We start from the raw sequence: 25919 nt of genomic DNA, 5'->3' as shown, positions 1-25919 counted from the left end.
GTTATACTGAGTTCAATGTTTGTTTTGTTAATTAAAGCAGACAATTTAATACAAAGAGAACTGAATGTTGTAAGCAGCATTTGGAAAGGGATCATGAAGCACAGAGAGAGTTCTTTGACACTGAATGTTGACATATATTTAGTGTTTTATAGGATAACTCACAAGCTAAGCCACTGAAAAAAATCTGCATCCCTAGAGACACAGACATCATTGAACCAGAGCCTTCAAACATCAACAGCAATACATATAGAAAAGGGGGTTTTACCTTTTTCAGAAGTATTTGATCACCCTAAAAACATTGCTACAAACTCAGTTTTTGTTAAATAGACTACTGTTCAAATAGAAATGGCATGGTACTTATACAAATAATTTGAGAAACACTAATTTTTGTCATATAGAAAAAAGATATAACTGAACAACTATTTTAACAATTATTCCACTGCACCTCTGTTCTGTTGAAGGACTTGACATTTAAGAATCATGATACGTGTTCACAATAAGTAAAGGATTATGGAAAGAAAACATTCATTTGTCAATGAATCTTTGCTTAGTTGTCCTAGTGTTAATATAACAGAAATACAAAGGTGATTTTTGTTTGTAAATCAATAATTATTTCCTTTGGTTTTATAACTTGCTTTCATATGCTAATGCTTCATATATGAGAGAGCCTCTGATCACTTGCCTGCACTTCTTCATTAACAGCTCTAGAAAGACTGTTGCCAGCTCTCCCCACAGGATAATGTATAATGAAAAAGCCTGCTTGAATTTCTCCATCATCACAGAGACTAGGATTTTTTTTTTTTTTTATTTGTGGCAGGGTTTTAAACCACAGTTAATTTACTGTCAATATATTTTTTCTCTTAAATAACTTTTTTCTTTATATAAAAACCTTCTGTACTCCAAATCTTGAGTATTCTCTCATCTAGAGATCAGAACCTTCCCCACAAAAAACATCTTCCGCAAAACGAAAAATATCATGTCTTTATTTTTTTTCACTCATTACATCCCCACTGTTCCTTGCCCAAATCTCACTTGCAATACATAACAGAATTCAGTTCACAGAATTTAAGTTCAGAAAACTGAAGTATGAACACAGCCTAGATTTAGGTGATCTGAAGTCATTATAACCAAAACTGACAGAAGACTTCTTAATATTTTTTTTAAATCATAAAACATGGTTGTTCTAGAAAAGAAGGCCTAACTCCCTCAAAAATAAATTTTGATCTAGTGCTTAGAGTCCCAAGTAACATACAGGTACACCATCATTAAATCATTAATGAACATAATTAGGGCCTGGTATCTGGGTTTTCTACGTCCTGAGTGAACTCAAGAAATAGAAAATATTTTCTTTCTTGTTTTTATGTGGAATTTTTGTTGGTTTGTTAGGAGGGTTTTTATTACCTCCCCCCCCCCCGTGTAATTTTTTAGGCCTAGGTGATAATTTCCTTAACAGCATTTCAGCCTCAGCTTTTTACTCCAAGATTCAAAATTTATAAAACTGAACATAGTGTATTTAAGAGATCTCTGAACCAATTAAGAATCTTCTTTTGATATTTCCCCTCTGTAAGTTCAGTTTCTGGCAGCTGATGAATTCTATGTGTCTTTCCTGGAACACCAGCAAGTGCCAGTACCTCAACATTGGTACACGGTAAAGGCATTTTTATGCACCACAGTTTTCACTGACACATTTTCACAGTACTGATTTTATTGGGCCTGTTTCACATAGGTCAGAAGAAACTATTGATGCTTAAATTTTCAACTTCTAAAGAACTTCAAAGTATTACTCTTAACTCCAAACTTCCACATTTTGGGGAAAGGAAAGGAAGAAGAAGAAGTAGAAGTGGAAAAGAAGCAAAATAAGATAACAAGGACAAGAAGAAAAGAATACAGGAATGAGGGCATGAGAACTGGAGCTGTGAATTCTTGGTTACATTATCCTCAGACAGAAAAACATTAGCTTACTAGGTCCTTGATAAATGGAATTAGCAAGCACCACATATTTTTAAGTAATAGCTTTTTGATTGCATATGAAACCTGTATTTCTATTTGCTGTCTTTGACAAACCTAAAATAAGGAAGAAAATTATATTGGCTGGTAACTTTTTTACTGACAGTTAATAATGTAAACACTGTAACACTATTATACTATATCAGTGATAATGACAATCCAATTTGGGTGGGAATTTTCCCCTCGTCCTTTTTAAAGAGAAACCTTGATTTTATTATGGGAAAAGAAAAAAAAACTGTCTCGGAACTGATCAGGAAATTAATTTACACCTAGGAATTAAATTTTTGCATTGGTCTACTATGGAAATTCTGCATCAATAATTGCAGCCACCTAGATATTTTCCAAACAACAGTTGTTTCCTGGTAAAACACAGCTAGTACACACAGTTACCTTATTTTCCTGTATATCCGTTCATACTTTCTTAATTTGATTTCAGTCAACTCACGTAAGTACCAGTAATACTAAACTTGCATTTTTATTCATATTTTATGTATTTATTTTTTAGTATCTGTAACTTAATTAAAGGACACAGAGTAGACAACCTTTTGAGGGTTAACTGGAAACATTTTTTAAAATAATTATTGATGTATGCTTGGTTTGCCAGATAAATTCAGCTCAGGCTTTTCATGCTAATGTCAATTTTACAACTCCTACTTTCCAAGTAATCACTTTCTCTGTTCATGTTGGCAGAGCAATGCAACTCTGCAGTTTGCATGTCAGGAAGAAATTAAATTCTACAAAGCAATCTGAGAATAACTGCATGTAGCACAAATACAAGATTATTTAAGTTTTCCTTCTAGCTCAAGGGGGAAAACAAACCCTAATTTTCCTAAGCACAAATTTTGCATACCTTCTCCCAATCTTATATTTACAGCTGCAATAAGAACATATCGTGGATCTAGTGTAAATCCACTAGGTGAAGAACCAGCCTGACAGAAAATTGTAAATCAAGTCAAAGCTTAAAGAAAGAAAGAACATAGTGTAATATAGTAAGTAGTAGTATAGCATATACAGTAGAAAGTGGCAGGATCTTAAAAGAAACTCTATTCTGAAGAACGTTACACCAGATAGTAGTTTGTGGCTATTAAAGCAGCCTAACTTCAGTCAAGGGAAATTAATCTTCCTAAAAATATTTTACAGTCAGTTGAGAAAGCTAAAAGTAGCAAAGACCTTGTATGGAAAAGTTCAGTGGATTTGTCTGCTCATTTCTTTGAGTAACCATTTACCCCTCTCTGCTGACCGTAGAAACAAACTTCCTAGCTACAATTAGACTTTGTATTTCATTGGTCCCTCTGTTTCTTGTCATTGGGGAGATTGGAAAAAAAAATTAAAAGGAACAATTTTTACAAGGGCATTTTTCAGCAGAGCAAGGTAGCCTCCCTAGCATGATGGGGAAAAAGATGATCATCCAGTGAGTAACTCAGAACATCTAAGTAAATCTCAGATTTTGAGGGAGTCTTCATGCATATCTTCCTAAGCTTTTTTTACAAATGGTCAATGCAGAGATCACCCTCTATTCTCTCATCCCAAAATAAGACTTTTAAATGCATAATCCCTGACCACTAGTTGAATTGAACAGGATTTGTCTGTATTTAGCAAATCTGAGAAGATTATTTTTCTGACTATAAATGAATAGAATAAGACTGTGCCTACTTAAGTAGAAATGTATGATTTTTCCTTTATTCTTCTGGGTACAGTAAAGACTGCAGTTTCATGTCATTAGGAAATAGTAACATCTAATAAAGGGTAACATCCATTATTCTATGGAAAACATGCAGCAGGTTTGTGCTTTTCAAATTATGTCAGTGGATTAAAAATTGTTTTTTCTATTTTGAAACCTAACAATGGCACAAGTTTCCTAAGAACCTGCAGAGGAACCACTCAAAAAAGTGCCATAAAACCCCTCACTCCTAGATTACCAGTGAGAAAAACAACATCATTTTATATGCAGTTATGTAGAGAGAATTTGGATCTTGTATATGGGAGATATGAACTAGACATAAGTGACAGCTTTGCCAAAGTACTAGAGCTCTTGAGGCTAGCCATAAAACATCACTAATCTTTTAGTTCCCAAAAAACTCTGTAACTTTATGCTATCTTGCTATGAATCTGCAGTAATGACTGCTAATTTATTTAGACATTCAAAATCTCCAACTGAGTAGATACAGCTTATTTTAAATGGAAATTTCAACATGCTCTGATACAGCTGTCTTTTTTATTGGTTCATGTTACACAGAGAGATCTTCAGAGTGACTCACATACCATTTAACTTCTACTCCTTTTTAACAAAACAAATTGTTATATAATCAGATTTAATCGGATAAAGCTATTTGGCATTCGTTTCTCATATATTTTTCAATTTAACATCATAACCAGTGACATGATTTTATAATAATTACCCAATTACCACAGTTTATTATAATTCCCCCAAACTGTTATTTTTTTCAAATTAGCTTTAATTGTAGATGTATTTATTATTATGCTCCAAGCTATAACTGCAAAAAGAAATGAGCTTTACACTATGCAGTTTACTTGTATCAGATCACATTCTCAAGTGATATCTAAATCCTAGGAGGCCCCAAAGAAACAGAAGTACTGACACGATCTATGCTTTAAGGTGCCTTAACTGAGGGTCAGATTTGTGGAATGAGCTTGGCAAAAGCATCCACATTTCTACTTTCTTTCTTTAAACACATTTTATTTGTAGGAAGAGTACAAAGAAATCATTGAAAACTTCTAAATTTTCCCGATTCTAAAAACATCAACTCTGCATAGTTACATTGGGATAAGACTGAACTTACTTTCAATCACTTAACTTACAAGCACTTTTGTTTTAAATTTATACAGTTTATTGGAGTTTTTGATCCTCCTATTGCATAAAATGCTGGGTTTCAGTTTTAGTTTCATAAGTAAAATCCCCTTTTCTTATGTTGGTGATAATTCATATCTTTGATTCCTGAAGTGTACTCATTTTAAAGTAATAGAACTACTCACTTCTTTTATTTCACAGAAAGAAATTTCTCAGATTGTTTCTGTACAAACTCAAGAGAATCTACACACAAAACAAAAATACCATTTTATACTTCCAGATTACTAAAATTTTCATCCCAATTTTCATCCAGTCCATCCCATGTATTTCTGAATTATCCAAGAGTGAGACAGACCAGCAGGTAGAGTGCCTTCAAGCTCTATGCAGCCTGCAAAAGATCTGTGGGATAAATTTTGTTTTATTGCAAACTACCCTGTGTACATGTGATAAATCAACCAACAGGCAATAAAACACCTTGTCAAACACATACAGCTTTCAAATATCTCGCAGACAAAACTACCTAAACCAAAAAAGATAGAGATTTGTAGAGAATCTCCTACTATGTGGTAGCTGAAAAGGAGATATGAGGTAAAAACTAAAAATAGACCTAGTACCTTCAAACTTGATTTTGAAAATCAGAATCACTCACTTTAGGTTATTCTTAGGGTACAAGGGAGGAAAAAGAACCATATAACAACTTGAATAGTTTTCTTTAAGATGATCTCTCATTTTATATGCAGCATTGATGTATAATCTCTAGACAACAACAGAGAGAAAATAGGGCCAGCCACACACATTACTTGGATAATTAATATGGTACCATTTGTGTCAGTATATTATATAAGAAACTGGCACATACATGCTTAGAAAGATTTTTAATTGAATTTCTATACAGCAGATTTTTTAAAAAATATATACCTGAATGCATATAACAAAGTGAGTGACCTCTCTCCACTGCTATTCTTTGCTCTTAGCTTATAAGCTTCACTTAACAAAGATCTAGGCCAGACTGACACACTCAATACTCATAAAAATATTTTTCTTAGAGCCTTTTAAGCAAACAGCAAATCCCAGTCAATCTGAACCAAGCACTCAGTACAGCTGGAGTATGGCACGCAAAAGCTGAATTACACTAATAAAAAATTGAAAGCTGAGACAATTTACATTTAATACCAATCTCTGTTATCTGCAAGCGTCACACACACACTGCCTTTCCTCAAACCACTAATACAACATTACATGTTCATCAGTCTAATCTTATATCACAAGAAAGTTTTACTAGGTAAGACTGATTCCTTGATGTCAATGAAAGAAAAGACACTTCAGTGTCATTGGTAGCAACCTCAACACTTTCATTGTTACCACTGAAACTAGTTATGTATGAACAATTTTTTTTTCTTTTTTTTTTTTTTCCCCCCCTCTATACACAAGTTAATTGTGACGACACTTTTTAGTGATAGCCTTCACATGCTCTGGTCATAGATTCTGATCACGTAAACTGTAAGCTATTGCAAGAAGAACCTGGTGCAAAACAAGATAAATTACAGTGTTCAAAGAGTTGTCTCAAAGAAAAGTTGCAGCATGTGGTGGCACTGATAAACATAATTTTTAGAGCTGTACCAAGTATGACTTCTCTCCTTTTACTAATACAAAGCCAAGGTGTTACAAAGAAAGTTAATAACCCTCCAGGTATCATAAGTTTTGATGGTTGTTCATGTACAAATACAATAGCATAATGCTCAGCTAACAAAATCTTCTATTTCTACACATTATGACCAGTAAGATGTTTATGTTTCTCCTTTCTAGTACATATCTTTCTGTCAGATCTAGTCTGTCTTCAAGTCACAGAAATGAGTGTGGAAATTCCTCTTTTCCTAAAGGGACTGTGAATAATGGTCATTAATATTTTCTGGGTATTAGTAACAAAGTAAAGAAATCTTGTTGATATTCAGCAACTTTGTTCTTATTAAACGCTCACATCATTTGTCATACATAAAAAGTTTACCACATCCTGCTACTTGCAAAATTCTCAGTAAACTGTATTATTTTGAAGCAAGCTGACTAATTGAGGTACATGTGCTTCCTATGCATTTAGAGGGTTTTTTTTTTTTTAAAAAAAAACAAAAACACAAAACCAAACAAAACCAAACTCACATACTTTCAGTTGCACAGTTTAAAATAAGACCATAATCTCCAGTTAAACAAAACACTTATATAAAGATTTATATGCAAATCAGAGTATCACACTGAGTCATGACCATATTCTTGTGCTCTTTCTGAACTGTGAGTAACAAGTTCACTCTTCTGTGAGACGTTCACTGCTTCAATTTTACTACTGTTATGCCAATCACAATAAGCAATCATCTTTTGTTGCAACAACAGTAGCTAACTCTTTGGTACCGATTTCAAGTTTCTGTGGGAGCTACCAAAATAATTTTCTTTCTCAGTACACCATTATTGTTTATATTTGTCTCCTGTATTTAATTTTTGCTATTTTAACTTACTGCTTTCTGCAATGGACCAAAAAATTTGTTAGAAGTAGAAGTCTTTTATGAACCATGAAGCTATGTATACTATACCTTCTTTTTTCACCTTTTGTTCTACGCCTTCATATTAAAAAATGGGACAGCAGTATTCACTGGAAAGCTTCTATGCTACTGTCACATATGTAACTGTATTACTGAAATAACATCATACAGATAAACAGATTTTTCTAATATAGAGTACAGTCTTGCTTTGGATGTTCTTTTTCTATTTCTGATCTCTCCAGCTAACTCTTGATTTCAACTATATTTTACTCTAATTATAACCGTATCATCATCATCAGCTAATTAATCATGGAATTCATGTCAGAAATAAGATCTTTAATACAGAAAGATGGGGGAAAAGGTGTCTTTTTTTCCCTGCCTTCCTTTTACTGTAATTTAAAATGTTAATTTTTTAACACTCACAGAGTAAACTTCAAAGACTTTTCCATGAATGAATTTCTTGTCTGATGTTAAAACCAATGTATATCATGTCAAAACCATGAAGGCAAAACAGGATTTCAGTCATCTTTCATTAACTGTAAGTGACAATAGCAGGAACTTCACAGAATTCCTAACATTTGCCAAACTACTGCTCGAAATTTAAAACATCTCATAGACAAAAGTGGTATGACATCGATATTTTACTGTGCCAGAGTATGGCAATCCCATTTTATTTCTCACTAATGTAAACAAGTCTGCAAAGACAGACTTTTGCCTGGAAGGAACACATACTCTACAAAGGAGGATATACTCTCATCCCAATTAAGTAACACAGCAACATGAAATGAAATGCATAACTATTGCTGTTATCAAAAGTCTGTAAGAACAAATGCACACCCAAATCTGATTTTAAACCAGACAAGATAACCTACTTCACATGAGAGCAGACAAGAATGTTTTCTTTTACTAAGATTTTAGGGCAAAGAAAATTTCTTTTTTTTTTTTCTTTTTCAAGTGTTCAATTAAATATGTACAAGAAAAGACTTAATGTTGGAAAATATTAATATAATTTCCTTACAAAAATCTAGAAGAAAAATGTTAATCGTCAGCAAAACAAATACATATTTGGTAAGTATTTTTGGGTAACTGTCAAACACCCAGTAATTTCTATCTCTTTTTACCCAGAAAAATAAAATAATGCAGGTTCAGTGATCCTCTGTAAATTCGCTTGATTTTTCTTTACTCTAGGGTAGGATAAATTTTAATACCAAACCAAATTAGACATTATTTAGGAACAGTCTTTCAAATTCTCTACTTCTGATTGGAGTTTTAAGTGCTACAATAGCCAGGCATACATGAAAGGAGAACTAGACGGACATCATTGAAACATCTTTCCCCAATGCACAAATGCATCTTCCTTTTTGTAATTTGTACCCTTATGGAAGAGTACATCTCCTACATTCTTTATCAGACTAGATGGAGCCCAGAACAAGCTTCAAAGAAAAAAGTACTCCTGTGAAGAGCAGGAAAGACTGAAAAGTTGATTCTCCATCAGGGCTTGGCAGAATGTTTTGGAATGTAGAAAACAGAAAATGGAAGCTTTCACCTCCAGATACAACAAGTCCAACTCAGGCAAGTAACCATCAAAATATGTTGTTACTGTACAGAGTACTGTCCAAAGACTGTGTAAAAATGTATGATTGTATCAATCTTATTACCTGTAAAGCATTGCCAAAGTGAGAGTCAGGAGAAGACAGAGCAGCAAATGTAACAAAAGGCAAAAGGAGCTCAGCTGAGAATAGCCAGAAGGTGTACTGCAGAGATCACCATCCTACAGACTTTCTCCTCAGCTCAGAGTTGAAGCACGACCAGATGATGGATGGAGAAAGAGCACCATTGCTTTATTGAGCAATTGTTTCCAATGTTCCAAGGTTTTCATGATCATGACATGTAAATTTGTCACAGTATTAATCATAGTAAATATAAATCTTAAAAACTATTAAAACCCTGTAAAATATACTACAGTTAAAATTCAGCATTTTAGCCATATAGATGTGAAATAGAAATAGAAACCTACACAAAAATCAAGCAAAACTACAGGAATCTTTAAAAGTACTGACAGATAAAGGCATTGCCATAATTCATACTAAATTCAGGAAAACTTTTAGATTATTTTATCTCCCTTCTTTAAAAGAATAATGAAAATATTTTGGCAGTGGAGATAAAGGTTACTTATATCCAAATAGAAAAAGTTCTGAATGCCAGCTTTTGAAAAATGAGTTCTAGATGATCAAAATGGTTATATAAAAATGGAAGAATACACAGGAAGGTGATAACATTTACATATGACACAGAACTTTGGATGATGAAAGAAATTGGTTTGTACTAAAGTAGATCATCAATAAAATTTAGACATGAATGGATACATGGTAATGGGAGCATGGGGAGACAGATCACTGAGCAGTTTGATTCAGAGAAATCTTAAACGTAATCATTTGAAAAGTGTGGAAAACATACCATCTTCTGTTGTAGTCCTGTCAGCTCTCAAATTAAGCAGGCTTGATTGCGATAAGTTATTTGTTTCATGTCACTTTTACAAGTAGCAGTATTGGTGATTTTACAGGTGGGTGGAAATTTTCTTTTTGAGTCAGTACTGAATCAATACCTTGGTACACTTCTAGAGGATGCTTTTAAATTATTATTGGGTTTTTTAAATATTACAAATGCCAATTGAGCCAAATTCCCAATAGGTAATTACGTCCCACCTATCTTAACTCTTTCTCCTGGGATGCTTCGGGAGAGGGGCAGAAAGGGTTAAAGGGTTTCTTTTTTTGGTACTTAAGCAATTGTGCCTCTCTGTTCAGTGAAACAAGCTCTTGAATATCAAAACACTTTTGTTACTGGTGATGTGACCCTCCTATTTAACGTACCATAGCAATGATTTGAAAATCAGGGCTTTGAGCTACAGGAGGCTATTAATAACAAAGCATATTTCTTATTCTTTTAAGAAGGACTGACCTTTCCTGCTAGCTGTAGCCTAGTCCAGGTTGCTCTTTTGCGACTTCTTTTCTAAAATGGTAACCTGAAAAGGTTAGTATTCTTGTTGCGTCCTATAAAACTTCCTTTCACACAATTCTTATCAAAGCAATGGAAAGCATTAAGTCCAGCAGGATAACAGAAGTACTGCAAAATAATGTGGACAAGTTGGAAAAATAAATATATAACTAGTAATAAAATCATTCAGAAATTATGTTGGTTTTCACCCAGCTGAGGGAATGTATACTGCAGAAAAAAATAAGACAAATGCCTATAACTGTACATAAATATCAAACTGCATTTTTTCATGGCACTAATCAGAAAGTAATAGCACAAGCCGAATTTGCTAGTATGAGCAATATAGAGTGCAGACATAACCTGCATCTCTCTATTTACATATATAGAACAGAACCGAGGAAACAGTGAGTTTGAACTAAGGAGAAAGGGTTGGAGGATTTTTCACTTTGGTAGTGAAAAATTATGCTTACAAAAATCCTGAAGTCAGCTTATAACACAATAGATCAAATAGCTTTCAACTAATTTTAAAATACAGGGAAGATGGGCAAGTGTGAAAAGAAAGGTAGGTGTGATAGAAGTTCTGGTGTCTCTGAAAAAAAAAGGAGTAGAAGTAACTATAGCAGTAGGACAATAACAAACAATGTTTGAATTAATAATACGGTAGAAAAATCAAGATGCATTTGAGACAGCTTGTTGAAAGGAAAACATTAACATAAATGAAATTGCTAGCTCTGTACCTTCCTCAAAATATTTCCATGTTTCTACAGAATCTGCTAAGTAGTATTTACTACAGAAAACTTAAAAATAGAACAGGCAGAAGCAGATATAACTATATTATACTATATCATAAAATACCAAAAATAATGATGATGTAAATCAAGTAAGTTGTTCTTTGCTGTCTTTATATTCTAAGTTTACTGTTAGAAATTTCTAAATTTCTGAAGAAAAAAAAAAGTGTTTCTGGTGTATTATAGAATCCCCAGTGAAACAAGACAGAATCAGATGCAACGTACAGGAAGATATGTCTATGGAGAACAATAACATCGATGTTTTGAATGCCTTTGGTATTCATATATTTCAGCTCACACAGAATACCCTCTTAAACAGTTAGGAGTACAGAACTATCATTTCAGTTACACTTCTAAAGATGTGTTCAATGTGCTGTGTTAAGAAATTGGTTTAGAAGAATCAATCAATTCAGAAATCCACAATATCCCTTTTATTTTATTAACAGTTTCTGTCTGTAGATGTAAAAAAATATATAGTGGTGCCTTGCAGGTATTTGAACATGGCTTGCCTGGTGTTATTTTCAAGGATTCCTTCAGGGCAAAGGGGAATGGATGTACATGTTATATTACCATCTTTCACTGTCACAAGGCCTTTAATTTTTTAACTTTTAAAAAGCAAACAAGAAAGTACTAACAGACTCAGCTATTTTGAATATGATTACCAGAAACAGCACTAGAATGCAGAATTACAAGGGACTCAGCTCTGCAAGAAGCAAGTACTTTGCCCGCCCCCACCCCCACCCCCGAAAAGGACCAGATCATGATCTCAGTTACACCACTGAAAGTATGAGTGTATCATGGTCCACAAAACATGATTCACCTCTGAAATCAACACTTTCATTTCTAAAGCTGATAAAATGAAGCAGACTGATCTAGCACAAGAGAAGAGAAAGCTCATGCGGATCTTAAAGCTTCTTCATAAAGAGAATCATCAGCTGGCTCAAAGTTAAACTAGTCCCCTCCATAAAAGGATGTACATAATAAGCCATATCATAAAGTTCTGTGGTATTATAACTTGGATTAAGCTAGAGTTATAGAACTTGCACGTCCAGATTATTTTAACAGGAATCAGTACTTGTGAATGAAACCTCATCAAGATATTTTTCACTGTACTTGATTAACCCAGAAGATTACAGATCAACACTGGTACCTGGTTTAAAAGTGTCTTCACAATGTTATGAAAACACAATGTACAGTCTAAAGTTGCATTATACATGCCATCACTAAAATAAATATTAAAATATCTCCAATATTCAAAACAAATAAAACATGCCAAACCTTGCAAGTCTTGCATGTACCCAGTTTCCCTTCTGTGTGATTTATCCCACTAATAAAGAATTAATCAGGACCCAAAATCAGATTCCAGAAAAGGGAAGAGAAAAGCAAAAGATGGAAGAGAACTGAATGAGATGATTGCACTGGTGGTCAAGACTAAATACTTTTGCATATCTATAAGTAAATAAAAAAGCATTAGAGATATGATAAAGCTGCTTGGCATCTTTGACAATAACTATTTTCACTTTCCCTTTAAGATGGAACGGAATAAAAAAAATATGGTATTTGACCTATTAAATAGAAAAGTTAATAAAACACCTTACTTAACAGAAAGACTGTAACAGACAAAAGGGCAATTCAATACAGATAAAAACAGAAACATGCTGACTTTGACGAATCACTGTTAATCAAATCCAACCACTTCATTAAAAAAATCAGTAGAAAAGGAATGAGAGATGTAACAGATGGGTTTAAGAGGTGTCGTAAGCATAACGTACCAGGAAAACCTGCAACTAAGCTGTTAAGGTGAACTTCGTATATCCCAGTTGTAACACACACAGAGTACAGTTGGACCACATAGAAGATATGACACCCCAATTGCTGCATTGCAATCTAACTATTATTTACTAAGGAAAGTTCAAAATAAGCTGGTCAGGAATTAGTTTTTGTATTGGACAAAACTGGCAGCTTTTTGACTATGGTATTACGACTGACTGATTTGATTTGTTCATTGTTGGACTACGAATTACTCTCTTCCAAAAAGGAAGAGGTTAGGAGTATCATCTCGAAGGCAAGGCTGAAGGAAAGGGGGTTCTTGTGTTCCCTTCATGTCATAGAACCCCTACACTTTGCCTCACACAGGGGTGAGAGTCACAGCGAAGACTCCGCAAGATCAGAGGGGCAATGGCAAAGCTTCAGGGAGGATGAATCCCTCTCCTGAGGAATGAAGCAAGACCATGCAGAGTTCACTGCAATAAATCAGAAAGTCACTAGGTTGACTGAAGCCAACCCTGGAAGCAGGCATTCCCTCTTTTAAGACACTGGAGAAAGAAGAAATCTGTTTATATGACTTTTGAATTTGTATCCTGTTTTGCCTATTAATCCTCATTTTCTTTAAATTTAAGTCCTCTGGTTTATATCCTAATAAAATTTCTTGAGGTCTTTTTACTTTTAAGAGTAGTTGTCTTTGGGAAATAGAAAAAAAGACTGAGGCATACTTTTCTGACATTTCTGGCTCATCTGGGATTCTCCTATAAGTACACAAACACACACAAATTCTTGGCAACCAGGGCATTTATATTAATGACTATTGACTTAAAGTCATACCTGTGTCATACTAAGAACGATTTAACCATGCATGAAGAGAAGTTTGTATGTAGGTCCATACTATGTCCCATGGGAGAAGACAAGGTGAAAGGGAATAATTCATGAGGTTCTCTTGAGGATTTTCTTAAGAATATAAAAAGGGGTAAAAAAGGATAAGAAGTTGGAAGGAAAAGAAGAGGGCAGATGTCAGGAGTCCCTTCTAGTAAATGTGTTTCGCATTTTGGACAATCTGAAAATATTTCAGTCATCAGTCACTGAGCGGGACTCTCCAGAATGGAAGGGAGGATGTTATTTCAGAGGACATTAGCTTTTAATGACATCGCCATTATGGTGTTTTGGGAACATGGTTTTTGTTGGGGGATAAGAGGAGGGAAAATATCAGTAAGGGAATGCAGACTGTTGAATGATACCAAAAAAAGTGAAAATTGTAACCTGTAAATTAATTTTAACAAGATGAACAAATGAGAACTTTTGAGAGAAAGATAATCTATACTTAACTTCAATAACCCCTTAATGGAAATATTACACGCTTCCCATGAAGGTAGCCTAAAGAAAGATATGAGCTTTTATCAAAAAGTAAAAGTTGAACTACACTCTTTCAAAAAATTACTAATTTAAGTGTGTTAACAGACGTTAAACCTTACAAGATCTACTTAGATGACTTGTCCACATGTATAAATGTAAGAACAAAGGGCAGACATCTTGTAAGGAAAGTGTGATTGCTGACAGGTATAGGGAAGAAGCTGAACGAAAAGGTCAGGAAAAGAATAAAGCAAAATGAGATATAAAAACTGTTAAAAAAGTGAGTGATCTAACATAAAAAAGTAACACATATTGCATTTGGGAAAAAATCTGCTATTTTAAAATTTTCCATAAGTAATAATTATTTTGTATAATGAGTAATAGATTAGATAAAACATATTCAAAGAGGTAAGTGGAAAGACAGATAAGAAATTTAAGAAGCAGGATAACAGCAGGAAAAAAAGCCTTTCTAGATGTGTACTAACATATCAGCAAAATGTCTTATGATATCAATTCTGTAGTGAGTCACAGCACAATTACATTACAATTTAAGTAAAATTTGCAGAGGCATAAGATTTTTCATGGTTTCGTTCAGATGGATGCTGATTATCACTGACTCCCATCAGTTTCAATGAGAGAAAGATCAGAAGCAAGATGCATTACTTCCACAAATAGTAATCGTAAGTACCATAAGAAGAGTTGGTGAATACTAAGGACTTCTAAAATTACCAACAGGATGTCATCAGTACTATTATTAATATCTGACCACACACTTGATAGCATTCTCTAAGTTATTTTATAATTGTTTTTAATGCACTTCTGAAATACAATTTTCATTATCAACTTTTGAAAGTCAAACAGTGTTTCTTAGTATTTCTTTAAAATGTCTTAGAGTGTATAACACTATTCATTATTTAAGACTGGCTCTTAGCCACTCCATAGTTGGCAGCCTTAGGCATATATCCTGCATACTTTCAGTACAGTAGTAGACTACTTTTCAACAAAACAGAAATTCAATAGTCACAACTGGAGTTTAGACTTGAACTCTTCTGTTTCTTCTTGTTACATTTTTTCCATTTGGCAAAACACTAGGACATAATATTTTCCTGAGTTTGTCCCTCCCTGAAGTTAACAGCTTAACTCATATTGAGAACTGCATAATCAAGAACTTAATTTCTAGGTATAAGCACTTGCTATGATTTACAAAATCACATTGTTACCACTGCTCAGTCTGGTTGGTTTCCTATATACGTGCTGACTTCCAGTTACGATTATTTCTGACACACTTCGCTGAAAAAATATATTTATCTTCCCAGGTCAGTGCTTGCCATTTTTTGGAAAGTGTACTACTATTTACACAACATTATTAGTCTTGAGATGCACAGATTTGGTTCTTGTATAACTGAGTAAATTAATAATTGCCAGAGTTAGGCAAACATGATTGTAGTTTATAATATAGCCATAGTAAAGCCTAGAATACATTGCCTCTGGGGACATCTTAAATTATACAAGGACTTAGGGGTTTTGAATGTTTAAAATTGCCTGAATAAGTACAATACATTCTTTGGTGGTTAAATTGTGACATCAACTGGAGCACAAATGTTTCCTTCTGCATTCATTCCTTTGAAGTTAACATTTATTTAAGTACTAAATTCATTTTCCATATTGAAATATAAAACACCACTCTTTTTTGTCCAATTATTTTTGTTTTCCCCAAGGTTTTGATTTTATTACATTGCCTGAATGGATACTAAATTATGGCTACATAACAAACTTTAAGCAAGTGTAAAACTGTAAGAACGAAACAGGGAATATATTATGAACAAGGTTCAGAACGGTACAAAATGACCGAAGAAATATGAAAGGAAGATCTAGAAATAAATAGGGGGATCAAATCAGTGTGAACAGTGAAATATGTAAAATAAATTTTGAAGAAGAGAGACTCTGGGGACCAATTTAACTCAACATTTTAATGCGCATTCTTATTTTTTTGTATCCAGACTCTACCTCTTCCATCCTTTGTTAGCTTACCTACAAAGACATATTAGATTAATATCACCTATATATATTTCAATGCTATTAATTTTAGTGCCTCACTCTATGGATATTAGATCTGTCATCCTCTTTCTATATTTGCATCATAACTAAACTGTTAATGTTAAAGGACTAAGCTATAACATAATTTTTGCTTTAAAAATTTCCAAGAATTCCAGTTTGTTTATGTTTTTCTTAAGCTAACAAATAAACCATGAACCATCATATACATACATTCATCTTCAGAATTATGCACTCCTGTCACTGGAAGCTTTTACTCCCTTTACAGTTTTTACTGTACCTGTACACAAAAAGCACACACAGACATCATCCCAGCACTCAGGTAGACTTTTCTTCTTATGTTTGTGGATTGTCAATCCAATACACCACCACACATTCCTCCTCTTCTATTAAATATAAAAAATCTGGCCAATTCTAGCAATTTCAACTTCACTTTAAATGTCTGATCACCACTGCAATCTGACAGGAAATTGGGCATCCCATGAGTCTTCAAAAATTCCATACTCAACTCTCTTCCAGCTGTGATAAGTACTTCAAAGGTGTGCCAGGTTGGAACTGGCTAATAGCTAAACTCCCACCCAGCTGCTCATTTACTCATTCCCCCTCCATCCCTCACAGCAGGACAGGGGGAGAAAATAAGAGGAACATGAATGAGAAAGCTCATCGGTTGAGGCAAAGACAGGGTGATTGTTTAGTAATTACCATGGCAGGCAAAACAGACCTGACCTTGGGAAATTCAGTTTATTTTTGTTGCCAACCAAAATAAACAAGTAATTACTAATTTGGGTGGTGGGAAACAAAAAGACATGCATTATTAAAACAACAGCTTTCTTCCCCTGCTTCCCCAGCCTCAACTTCATGCCTTTACTCCCAACACCCTTCCCCTCCGTCCAAGTGGTACAGAAGTTTGGGGGGGTACAGTCAGCATACAGCAGTTACTCTTTGCGTCTCCTTTCTCCTCATCCACAAAAGCCTGCTCCAGCCAGGGCTCTCCACAGGCTGAAGTCCTTCAAGATAAACCTGTTCCAGTGTGGCTGCTATGACTATCTGCTCTACCATGGAGCACCTCCTGCTCCTCTAGGCCTTGGACTTCCCTTTGCCGTTTCTTCCTCTTTTTGTTCTCTACTCCTCTCTCTATCTCTTTCTGGTGTTTTACGCCTGGAACTGGTTGCATCCGGCATGAGGCAGCCCCTGGCCTCCTCCTGCAGAGGCCACCCCCACGGCCCCTGCCAATTCATACTTAAAATGTATATATCAGGCTTTGAAAACACTTGCTTTTTTCATTTTTGCAAAACCATTAACTGAACCTTTCAGTTTGAAACTGAGCTGTTAGCTTCATTACTTCCATTCATCATTTCCCTTTTATTTCTATGTGTCCAGATGCATGTTCCTGTTTCTATCTACAGCTCATGCCATGTATTATACTTAGAAATGATTAGTAAGAACTCCAAATCATTATTTACAAGCATCATGAATATTTACAGAAAGCTAACAAAAAGTGCAGAAAGGAGCTTGTGAACATTGGCAAGACACTTTCGAATGTCAGTCATATGATTAATACCAAACTAACAAAAGCAACAATTATTTAACTGAGAACTTTTCAGAGGATGCCGGTTTTATCCTAAACCTCTCAAGTAACTTAAAGCTACCATTCCAGAAAGATGAGCTTTGAAACTGCCCCTCTGGGCAGCCTGTTCCACTGCTCTGCTACCTGCACAGTAAAGAAGTTTTTTCTCATGTTTAGCTGGAACTTCCTGTGTTTCAATTTTTGCCCATTGGCCCTTTTCCTGTCACTGGGCACCACTGAAAACAGTCTAGTCCCATCATCCTGACAGCCACCCTTTACATATTTATAGGCATTGATGAAAACGCCCCTAAATCTCCTCTCCTCCAGGCTGAACAAACCCAAGTCTCTCAGCCTTTCCTCATAAGGGAGATGCTCCAGCCCCCTGATCATCTTGGTAGCTCTCCGCTGGACTTGCTCAAGCAGTTCCCTGTCCTCCTTAAACTGGGGGACCCAGAAGTGCACATAGTACTCCAGATGTACTGGAGTATCCTCAACAGGATAGAGCAGAGGGGGAGGATAACCTCCCTTGACCTGCTGGCCACAATCCCTTTAATGCAGCCCAGGATACTGTTGGCCTTCTTGGCCACAAGGGCACATTGCTGGCTCATGATCAACCTGCTGTCCACCAGCACTCCCAGGTCTTTCTCAAGAGAGCCACTCTGCAGTAGTTCAGCCCCCAGCCTGTACTGGTGCCAGGGGTTGTTCCTCCCCAGGTGAAGGACCTTGCACTTGCTCTTGTTGAATTTCATGAGGTTCCCCTCGGCCCAGCTCTCCAGCCTGTCCAGGTCTCACTGGATGGCAGCACAGCCTCCTGGTGTATCAGCCACTCCTCCCAGCTTGGTATCATCAGCAGACTTGCTGAGGTTACACTCTATCCCTTCATCCAGGTCATTGATGAATATGTTGACCAGGACTGGACCCAGCACAGACCCCTGGGGAACACCACTAGTGACAGGCCTCCATCCAGACTCTGCCTCGTTGATCACGACCCTCTGAGTTGTTGTTGAGCCAGTTCTCTGTCCACCTCACTGTCCACTCATCCAGCCCATACATCCTTAGCTGTGATTCTCTGAGAAGTACCATATAGGCTAGTGCATATTTGGAGGAATGAGCAAAACTACCAATTTTGTAGTAAAACACTTAATTTGGAAAAAATACATTTTTACTGAATTGTTAGAAAATAAGGTTGTTGTTATGATCTGTTCATATGAAATCACTATGCATTTCTTAAAATGTTCATTTCACAGATTCTTTTTTTTAGATTTTTGAAGACTAGATAATCCTGAATTTTTAATGCTGACTGTATTTTGGGCTACAATTTTGTCCTCATGTGTTCTTATTGCTATATTTATTCTCAAAAATTACTGGTCTGGGAAACATGTTTTCTTTATATTTAACAATAAGGGTTTGAATACACAGCAAAATAAAAACAGACTGAGTTTGGGAGGCATATAATTTGCATTTTTTTTCTTTGCAACATCAGCAGCATGGAGCTTATATAACTTTTCTATTCTTTATGAAAAGTTTTGACAATAATATGTGAAATAGAGCTTTCTCTTACTTACATTGATATCTTCCAAATCTAAGCTATTCAGAACAACATTGTTCCTCTTCCAGATGATGGGAGGCCTCAGAGATCCCTGGATTGCACAACTTAAGACAGCACTTTGTCCCACTGTTGCTGCAGTGGTGCTTACTTTTTGATCTTCAGGCAGAGTCAGCTGAACTACCTCTGCAAAAAATATATTGTTTGTAAGATTAATTAGCAGGCAGTTTAATAAGGTTAATTAGCATGCACACTGGTAATGTACACTGGTAATTCAAGGCTTTTAATTGGAATCAAAGTAAAAAGAACTTCCAAAAACCAGAGGAAGTTCAGAGTATTTAAAATAAAGGTCAGCATGACATTTAAATTAAACTGACTGACAAGTATCAACTTGTAAGAAGAGAAGCATTTAACCTGAAAATTATTTCAGAGATAAGACTCTAATAAACATGACAGTGTATCCAAAGTCAGACACTGGACATTATTTGACAGTTTGGGCCGATGCAGCAAAGTAGTCGGCACCTTCGTCTGAACTAAGATGGCACTACTACTATAACAATCATTCAGATAAATTCATTTCCAGAAAAGAAAAAAAAAAGCAAACATACAGGACTGAGACTGCAATTGGCAACAGTGAATTCTACATTCAAAATAAAAAATTAAGGTATAAGATCTCTTTTCTGCCAGTTTTTATGGGGCTTTTTCCTTGATATCAGTGAAAACATGGTTTCCAGATCAAACTGATGTCAGTAATCTCTCCCATTTCAGTCTCAGAAGAATATGCATTATTCATCATCTTAACACATTAGTTAATATCATTTTTTAAAAACAGTTTAAAATAATTTCTACTACATTTCTCTGGTCAAATATGATTCCTTTCACAATAACTCCAGAAATTCAGAGCCAGATTAATAAATAGTTGTGTACTTGAATAAACCTCTCTAGATACAGAAAAAAAGATAAAAAGGGGGTTGAGGGTTAGAAAAACTAAAAAAAAAACCCAAAACAAAAAAAGAGTACTTTTTTGCACCAATTCCAAAACTGCTCTGTCTGCCAAGGAACAGAAGCAACAACCAGGATGGACCTTGTACCTGGTAGAGGTACAGAGTACAACACTGTATAGAAGTTAAAGACAAACCTGAAGCAAATGCAGCACATCAGCTGAATTACTGTAAATTATCTCAATCCACAAGTATTTGCCACCTTTTTATTTACTTATTATATTGCTTATTATTTCTACTGCTTATTGTGCAACACAGTAGAAATTGCTAGTGTTGGTAAGTGTCCTGGTTTCAGCTGGGATAGAGTTAAATTTCTTCGTAGTAGCTAGTATGGGGCTGTGTTTTGGAGTTTTGCTGGAAACAGTGGTGATAATGTGGAGATGTTTTAGTTGTTGCTAAGTAGCACTTACACTGGTCAAGGACTGCAGGGGAATAGACAGGGATCGGCGACCAGAAGATCACGGGATGTGACGGAAAGACAGACTCCTCCCCATAGGAGGGGCAGGAACAGGAAGCGCAAGAGCTATATAAGCGTGTGACGCAGTTAAATAAACGGACATTTTGCATCCATCATATTGATGTCTGTGCATCATTGTCCCCAGGGCGGGTAGAGCCCTGTGTCCCGGAGATATGCGGCCCAAGATAAGTTCTCCCATAGAAGCGTACAGCAACAAAGGACTTTTTCAGCTCCCCGGGCTCTGCCGGGTGCACAAGAAGCTGGGAGGGGACACAGCCGGGACAGCTGACCCAAACTGACCAATGGGATATTCCATACCATATGATGTCGTGCTCAGTATATAAAGCTGGGGAAGAAGAAGGAAGGGGGGACATTGGGAGTGATGGCGTTTGTCTTCCCAAGTAACCGTTACGCGTGATGGAGCCCTGCTTCCCTGGGGATGGCTGAACACCTGCCTGCCCATGGGAAGGAGTGAATGAATTCCTTGTTGTGCTTTGCTTCCGCACGCAGCTTTTGCTTTACCTATTAAACTGTCTTTATCTCAAACCATGAGCTGGCTCACTTTTACTCTTCTGATTCCCTCCCCCATCCCACCAGGGGGGAGTGAGCGAGCGGCTGCGTGGTGCTGGGTTGCTGACTGGGGCTAAACCACGACAATAAGCTATTTCGTAAGGCTTCCCAAGCCACTTTTAATTCATTTAGTATTACCTGAAATACCCCAGTCTAAAATATCTGTAAACCAGTAAATTTAGACGAGGCAGTTTCAGAAGTGTGTCATAGGTTTTTGTTTGGGGTTGGATGCGCATGTGTTTTGTTTTTTCTTCAAGGTAGACCAATTGTTAATGCATTTAGAAGTAAAACCACCAAAAATACATGCAAACACACGTTCTGCATGGACACATGTGTATGAGAAAATTCAATGAATACGAGAAATTTGAGGAACACAAAATTGCTTTTTCACATTCATAGTTGTTTGAATCATGAAGAAATTTCAACATGGCTTTTGAAAAATGTGCAGCATTTCTAAAATTAACACCAGTGCAGCAAATTCAAAGTCACTTAATATCCTCTGAGAATGAAGACAGTTTATGGCTTGGTATGTGAAATATTTTTTAAAAAATGTGTGATTGCAATACAAAATAAATTTTATAAGTTAAAAAAAAAGAAAATCTTAATGAAATCGAATTCGTTATGAACAAATACGCCGGTAAATAGAGTATGCAGCCTTTAAAGGAAAAGTATTTTTATATTTAATTTAAGGAGAACTTTGTCATAAAACTTAGGAACAAATCTACTTCATGCAAAAACAAGTAAGTAAAATTAATATTAGAAGTAGTCTCAATGTTTTCAGCTTAACACTGTGGAAAGTACATCTTCCCCTATTTTTTTATTACTTCTGGTATTTCATATTGCAAGAAAAATAATGCATGACTTCAGTAACTACCTTTGTACCATAACACAAACTAAAACCAAAGTAACTGAACAAATTTCAACAATAAAAAAATAAATTATGTGAACATCCATGTTCATTTCAATCAAAGGGAAAAAATTCTCATTTTTCAGGTTAACCAAAAATTCATCATTATTCAAGTTTTCAGATAATCTTTTAAAAATATACATGTGTGAATCCAGACCTTGAAACTTTCTCCGCTAATCTATGTACTAAGCAGCTCTCACAGTAACAAAAGGCCACTTCACTTTTGTGTCCCACAACTCATTTGGACACTTTTGTTAAAAAAGAATGACACACAATAATTTGTTGACACTGTATACTCTTCCCTCTTGTGTAATTGTCTATAGGTTAGAGGCTGAACAAATGAGAGTTTTCACTTGTGGTGTGCTTGATTAAACATGACCTACTAAAATTCTACATTTGTAAAGATTTTGTAGTATTAGACAAAAGAGATGTTCAGGAATTGAAGATCACCCAAATAGCAATTTTTCCACTCAGCTGCTAAAGCATGAAAAATCTCTGGGTTTTTATCTTTCATTTTTTAAGTAAACTACAAAAGGCATCATGTATCTATTCTAATTACCAAATTACTTTTATATAAGAGACACATTAGTTCTTCCACTATAGCACAACAGTAACCTATAAGCAAGCTAAGATGCTTTATAAGTTCTTTTTAGCCTCATAAAAGCAATACTTTGTAATTAACACTTTTTTTTTTTTCCTTCCAAAACGCAAGCATCAGAGAGGCATCTCAATATCTTCAGGAAAGAAAGATTTGTTGTCCTCTAATTAAATCCAATGGTTCAATTTTTTTGTGATTAAAAATATTAATTTTATATTTAGAACAAAGCCACCCCTAATTCTTTTCTTTTCCAGAAGGAATTTTCTCTGACTCAAAACTCACACGGATACTGCCCACCAGACATGAACAAATGAGATTGACTCTTTTTTTTCCTAACTAGGTTCATTATCTGATACAATTTGTTACCCTAAGGAGAAGGAAAATGTATGAATTAAGTTTAATATTGAGCTATTTACAGTAGTTTTTAAAATTTACTGCATCATCAGAAGCATTTCAGCTCCTATGTTATAGGAGGTGGGTCTTCAGTGACACTATCATGCAGACTTCCTGAGACATACCTGCATGGCTACTGAATGATTCCAGCCTTCTGGTAGACAACTGATACTGTAAATATTTTGCTGCTTTATTGAATTCACTATGCAAAGATCTCAAAGGGTAGATAAATATTCTGATACTTATCTGTGTTATTATTTTATAATAATTAATTTGTGTTTTCCAAAGTCACTGTTTAATTTAGGAAGTCATGTAGTAACGATCAGGAAATCAGCTTGTACTATAGGGCCCTCTGTGAAATATGCTAAACTTCGCATGGTAAATTGATATAGCCAATTTAAATTCTACAATATTTCAAAGTCTTTTTTTTTTTCAGTTAACTTCAGTATTACTATGGATATCTGTATACAGAAGGCCAGTAGCTATCATAGACATGTTTCTAAATTTGGAGTGCAAGGCTAGAAGAGGAAACATCTATCAAAGGTAAAACTTAACATTTTCTGCCTTAGCAAAGATGGTATTCTGAAATCAAAATAGAGAGAGGCATTACTGTATTATTTTGTTGACAATAACAGATTATCTGATTTTTGTTAAACTCCCTTACTTTTAATAGTAACAATAGCCTTGTCATTAATAATAATAATCATCATCATCATCGTCATGTAAGAAGATAACACTAATTTTGCCAGAGGAATTCCCTAAGAATTACTTAAACAATTCTCAGTCTTCAATACAATATTTTTATATTCCATTTACAACTATCACATGCCTATATTGTAATAAGACAGCCAAATGCAGAATATCATAAAATTAATAAACAGTTGTCCTACCTGGAACTGGTCAGTGCAATGATGTTTCATACTTCTTAAAAGTTATGAAAAAAACCCCACTCTAATAAATGCAGTAGAAACACTGCTTTCTCTCAAAATAATGAACATTTACATTAAAAAAGCTTCATATATTACACAATTATGTATATTTTAAATTATTATTCCATAGGAAAAATATTATGTATAAATTATGTTATAACTTTTCTTATTTTCTGAAGATAAAACTGTTGCATTTTCTCCTTTTTGGGAAAAAAAAAAAAGAACCATGCAACCCAAAAAGCCCTAAGCCTGTACAGCAGTGCCTGGAGCAGAGCTCTTTGACAAGGTAACACCCTAAAAATCCCTGTTCAAGAACTGCCTGCATCCAGGGCGGAAGAGGCAAACACTGGTGTGGGGGGAAGGGTGCACTGTGTGCAAAGCATTCTGAGGTGCACAGGGCAGCACCCTCTCAGAGCCCAGGCTCCATGACATTCCTTTGGAAACAGAAAAGGTAGGCCCCAGGAATTAAATGATGCATTTACCATCTCTTCTTTCCTCCCTGGAAGAAATAAACCTGGTTCGGGGAACAAATACGTTTTTCCCGGAGACTGAAACAATGGCACTGGGAGGTATCACTTGCTAGGATAACTCCTAGCTTTCTGTCCATGTTGCCCTTGCAGAGATATGATAACTCTTTGAAGTTTAGTCTCACACATTTTGTTCACTTAATTTTAAATGAAAAAGCAGAGTAAAGGTTTCAAAAAATTGGATGTGAAATGAATTCGGTTTACTAATACCAACTCCAAGCAAAAAAAATTTTGGATATTGCTGGTTATAGAGCAGTAATATTATATATAAAGTACCCAGCAGGTTTTACCTTTTATAGCTTTCCATTATCAGAAGTGTGAATGCTCTACTATGGTATACTGGATTAATCACTTTGTAACTTCTCCAGACACAATATCAGTCTGACATGCACCCCTGGTTCTTAAGTACATAAAGCCACTGGATACATTCTTCCAGATAAAGGGGAAAAAAGGAAAAAAATAACAAAGAAATCCATTTTAATAGAAGCCAGAGATATAGTTAGGAGATGTGGACAACAGAATAGGTCATAGGCAGCTGTGTAAAAATATCTGGTTGGAAATAACATAAAAAGAGATTATTATAAAGGACAGCAAAAGTGGTGAAACCACAGTAAGTGTTAACTACTGCGAATACATTTTAAAACATTTATGCTGACCAGGAAAAAAGAACTCTTACTGAAGGGCCTCAGAAATACCCAAATTAAAAAACAGAAATAATGGTTTAAATATATGACACTCCTTCGTTGGTTGAGGAACATGTGTTAGATGGTTGAAAGGCTTTGATGAATCTTCTGGCTGCTACAGCCATTCTGCAAGCTCCCCTACACTTCCTTCTGTTTAATGGTACTGAGTAAAGTTGTTCTGGTTCCTCCCATCATATTTTTCATTACTGAAGTTATTACTGTATTGAATCCAGCTTGAATTCACCCTTCTTGAAAGCACATGAAGTAAAAATGTACACAATACTTTGAATGAAAAAAAGTGCAAGGTATCAATTAATCCATCTCTTCTCCTGAAGGACTTAGTCAGTACACTTGAGGAATAGAATTGCTGTTATCACATTGATCACATCTGGTACCTCAGGTACTCCGTGTTTGAACTTTCTTCTACTCTGCTCTTC

The 25919-nt window shown here is 35.3% G+C and overlaps 1 protein-coding gene across 2 annotated transcripts in view; it reads right to left on the bottom strand.

Moving 5' to 3' along the window:
• FSTL5 (follistatin like 5) overlaps window positions 1-25919 on the bottom strand; it is a 332186-nt gene that overhangs the window by 87402 nt on the left and 218865 nt on the right. For both annotated transcript variants that reach the window (XM_064449779.1, XM_064449780.1), the window contains exon 7: window positions 19437-19603. In XM_064449779.1, coding sequence (XP_064305849.1) covers window positions 19437-19603 — 167 coding nt within the window. The remainder of the gene's footprint in view (window positions 1-19436; window positions 19604-25919) is intronic.

Source organism: Phalacrocorax carbo, chromosome 4 (assembly GCF_963921805.1).
Source record: "Phalacrocorax carbo chromosome 4, bPhaCar2.1, whole genome shotgun sequence".
Lineage (NCBI taxonomy): Eukaryota > Metazoa > Chordata > Aves > Suliformes > Phalacrocoracidae > Phalacrocorax > Phalacrocorax carbo.
Note: the sequence above shows the minus strand (reverse complement) of the source record. Positions and strands in the feature narration are given on the sequence as shown.